Consider the following 1,967-nt stretch of genomic DNA (forward strand, 5'->3'; position numbering starts at 1 on the left):
GATGAACGTGCGCCTTGAAGCGGAAGATCGTATGGATGAACTGTCAGATTTGGTCAATGTCATGGCATTGTAATTTTTTTAAATACAGATTCATTTCACTTCAAATTTGTATACCTATGAATTTCTGCCTGCACTTATTACCGACCAGAGGTAGTACTTGTCAAATAAATATACTTTATTGAAGCTATGAAAATATCAAAATAGCAAGGTTATCAGGACTCAAAGTCAAGACGTGGGCCAATTATTGCGTCGTCGCGAGGACGGCAACTTGAACTCGTTCGTCAAAAAGAGATGAGCGTGGAAACAATCTCTCGCGGCGTCGGCGCTTCGGACCACATCGTGCACGACTCTCAACAGCTGACAGCGCACCTGCCGACGGCGGAGACCCATGCGACATTGTACAAGAGCATGGTGTCGGGGGCGGTAGCCGGCATGGTGACCGATTCCGTGCTGTTGCCATTCGACACTGTCAACCTACGCATCAAGGTGCAGATGGTGCAGCCGCACAAGTACACGGGCATCGCCCATGCGTGGAAGACCATTCTTCGTGAGGAGGGCGTGGCCGGTTTCTTTGGTGGCCTGGGCACAACCCTCAAGATGGCACCAATCAATACGGCAGTGTACTACACAGCATACGAGTTTGCCAAGACAACGGTGCGTATGTCTACCTGCTTGAAGCGCCGAAATTTCCATCTCATGGAGCAGTTCTGCATTAGATTGCATCCCGTGTGTCCAAGGAGCACGAGCCCGTCGCGTTCTTCGCAGCTGGAGCCTTCAGCGAGCTGTGCAGCTCCATCACGAACGTGCCGACAGAAGTACTCAAGGCCCGGATGCAGCTCGGTCGCAATCCGAACAATGCGTCTGGTGGATGGATGAAGGAGACTACAAACTACCGTGGCACGGTGGACGCTGTGCGTTCCATTGTTCGGACCGAAGGTATCGTTCACTCAGCCATCCGATCGCCTGGCCTCACTCATTCTTAGGACTCCGTGGGTTGTACTCTGGTTATGGCGCATGCCTCGCCGTCGATGCGTCCTACTCAGGATTTGCCTTTTTGTTTTATGAAATGCTCAAGCAGTACCATCGGTATGACCAATGCTTGTTCGTGTCCTGCAAGTGTTGTCGGCGTTCACCCTGGTGTAGGGACACCTTCGAACGATCTCCCTCCCCCGCGGAAACAACCTGCATTGGCGGGATTGCGGGTGGCGCGGCCGCATTCCTGACAAACCCTCTCGATATTATCACACTCCGCCTTATGACCCAAGGTAACACATCCGTCCCGACAGGGATGCATTTGGTCGATATCGCTCATTGCCGACCTCGTGGTAGGCAACTCAAACCGGTATCGCGGCTTGGTCCATTGCTTGCACAAGTCGCTAGCTGAAGAAGGCATTTCGATCGTCTGGAAAGGATCGGCGTGTCGAATGATGAGCGTTATTCCTGGCACGGGCATCTCCTTTGGCGTGTACGAAACAGTCAAGGCCATGCTGATAGAGGAAGGCGAAGACTTTTAAACCATACTAACTTATGAACCACCACCGGGTGTTGTCTCCAAGTGCCAGTGAATCCAATTATCGGACGGTAATCTCTTCTTGGATTTACAATTCGATCATGATGAAAACCATTATCGAATTGTAATTTTGTCATTTATGTAAGTAGTCGAAGGAGCGCTCATTATGCTGTTGACAGTGAATACTTATAACGTTAAGAAATACCGAAAAAAGTCTCGTTAGAAGCACAAGTTTATACTACCTCGATGTACTAGTATTGAGAATAAAACTTGCACCGATATAATATAGAGTATACAAACTTCAAGTCTACATGTCCTGGATAATTATTGGATACTACGTAGTAGAATGCACTGTAAATATTGTGGAGAGCCTGTTTTGTCAGTACAGTGATGCCTCCATTATTGCAACAGGACACATTCAATATCCTCCGAGAACTAATAAATTCATTTCGAGCAG

The 1,967-nt window shown here is 48.7% G+C and overlaps 1 protein-coding gene across 2 annotated transcripts; it reads left to right on the top strand.

The window, feature by feature from the left end:
• The first annotated feature begins 267 nt into the window (after window positions 1–267).
• On the top strand, window positions 268–1,560 carry H310_05401. 2 transcript variants are annotated; one of them, XM_008870122.1, is made up of 5 exons: window positions 268–654; window positions 717–936; window positions 984–1,086; window positions 1,144–1,265; window positions 1,330–1,560. In XM_008870122.1, the coding sequence occupies exons 1-5, from the start codon at window positions 292–294 to the stop codon at window positions 1,512–1,514; spliced, it is 993 nt and encodes a 330-aa protein (XP_008868344.1). In that variant the 5' UTR covers window positions 268–291; the 3' UTR covers window positions 1,515–1,560. The 2 variants fall into 2 exon arrangements, with proteins under 2 accessions (XP_008868344.1, XP_008868343.1); XM_008870121.1 differs by having other exon boundaries at window positions 984–1,265.
• The last annotated feature ends 407 nt before the right edge of the window (window positions 1,561–1,967 follow it).

This window comes from Aphanomyces invadans, assembly GCF_000520115.1.
Source record: "Aphanomyces invadans strain NJM9701 unplaced genomic scaffold supercont1.9, whole genome shotgun sequence".
NCBI classification, from domain to species: Eukaryota; Oomycota; class Saprolegniomycetes; order Saprolegniales; family Verrucalvaceae; genus Aphanomyces; species Aphanomyces invadans.

Coding starts and splice junctions, on each gene's coding strand:
- H310_05401 (XM_008870121.1), top strand. CDS start 292: ATGAGCGTGGAAACAATCTCTCGCGGCGTCGGCGCTTCGGACCACATC. Junction 937..983: donor TTCCATTGTTCGGACCGAAG/GTATCGTTCACT, acceptor ACTCATTCTTAG/GACTCCGTGGGTTGTACTCT. Junction 1,266..1,329: donor ACTCCGCCTTATGACCCAAG/GTAACACATCCG, acceptor ACCTCGTGGTAG/GCAACTCAAACCGGTATCGC.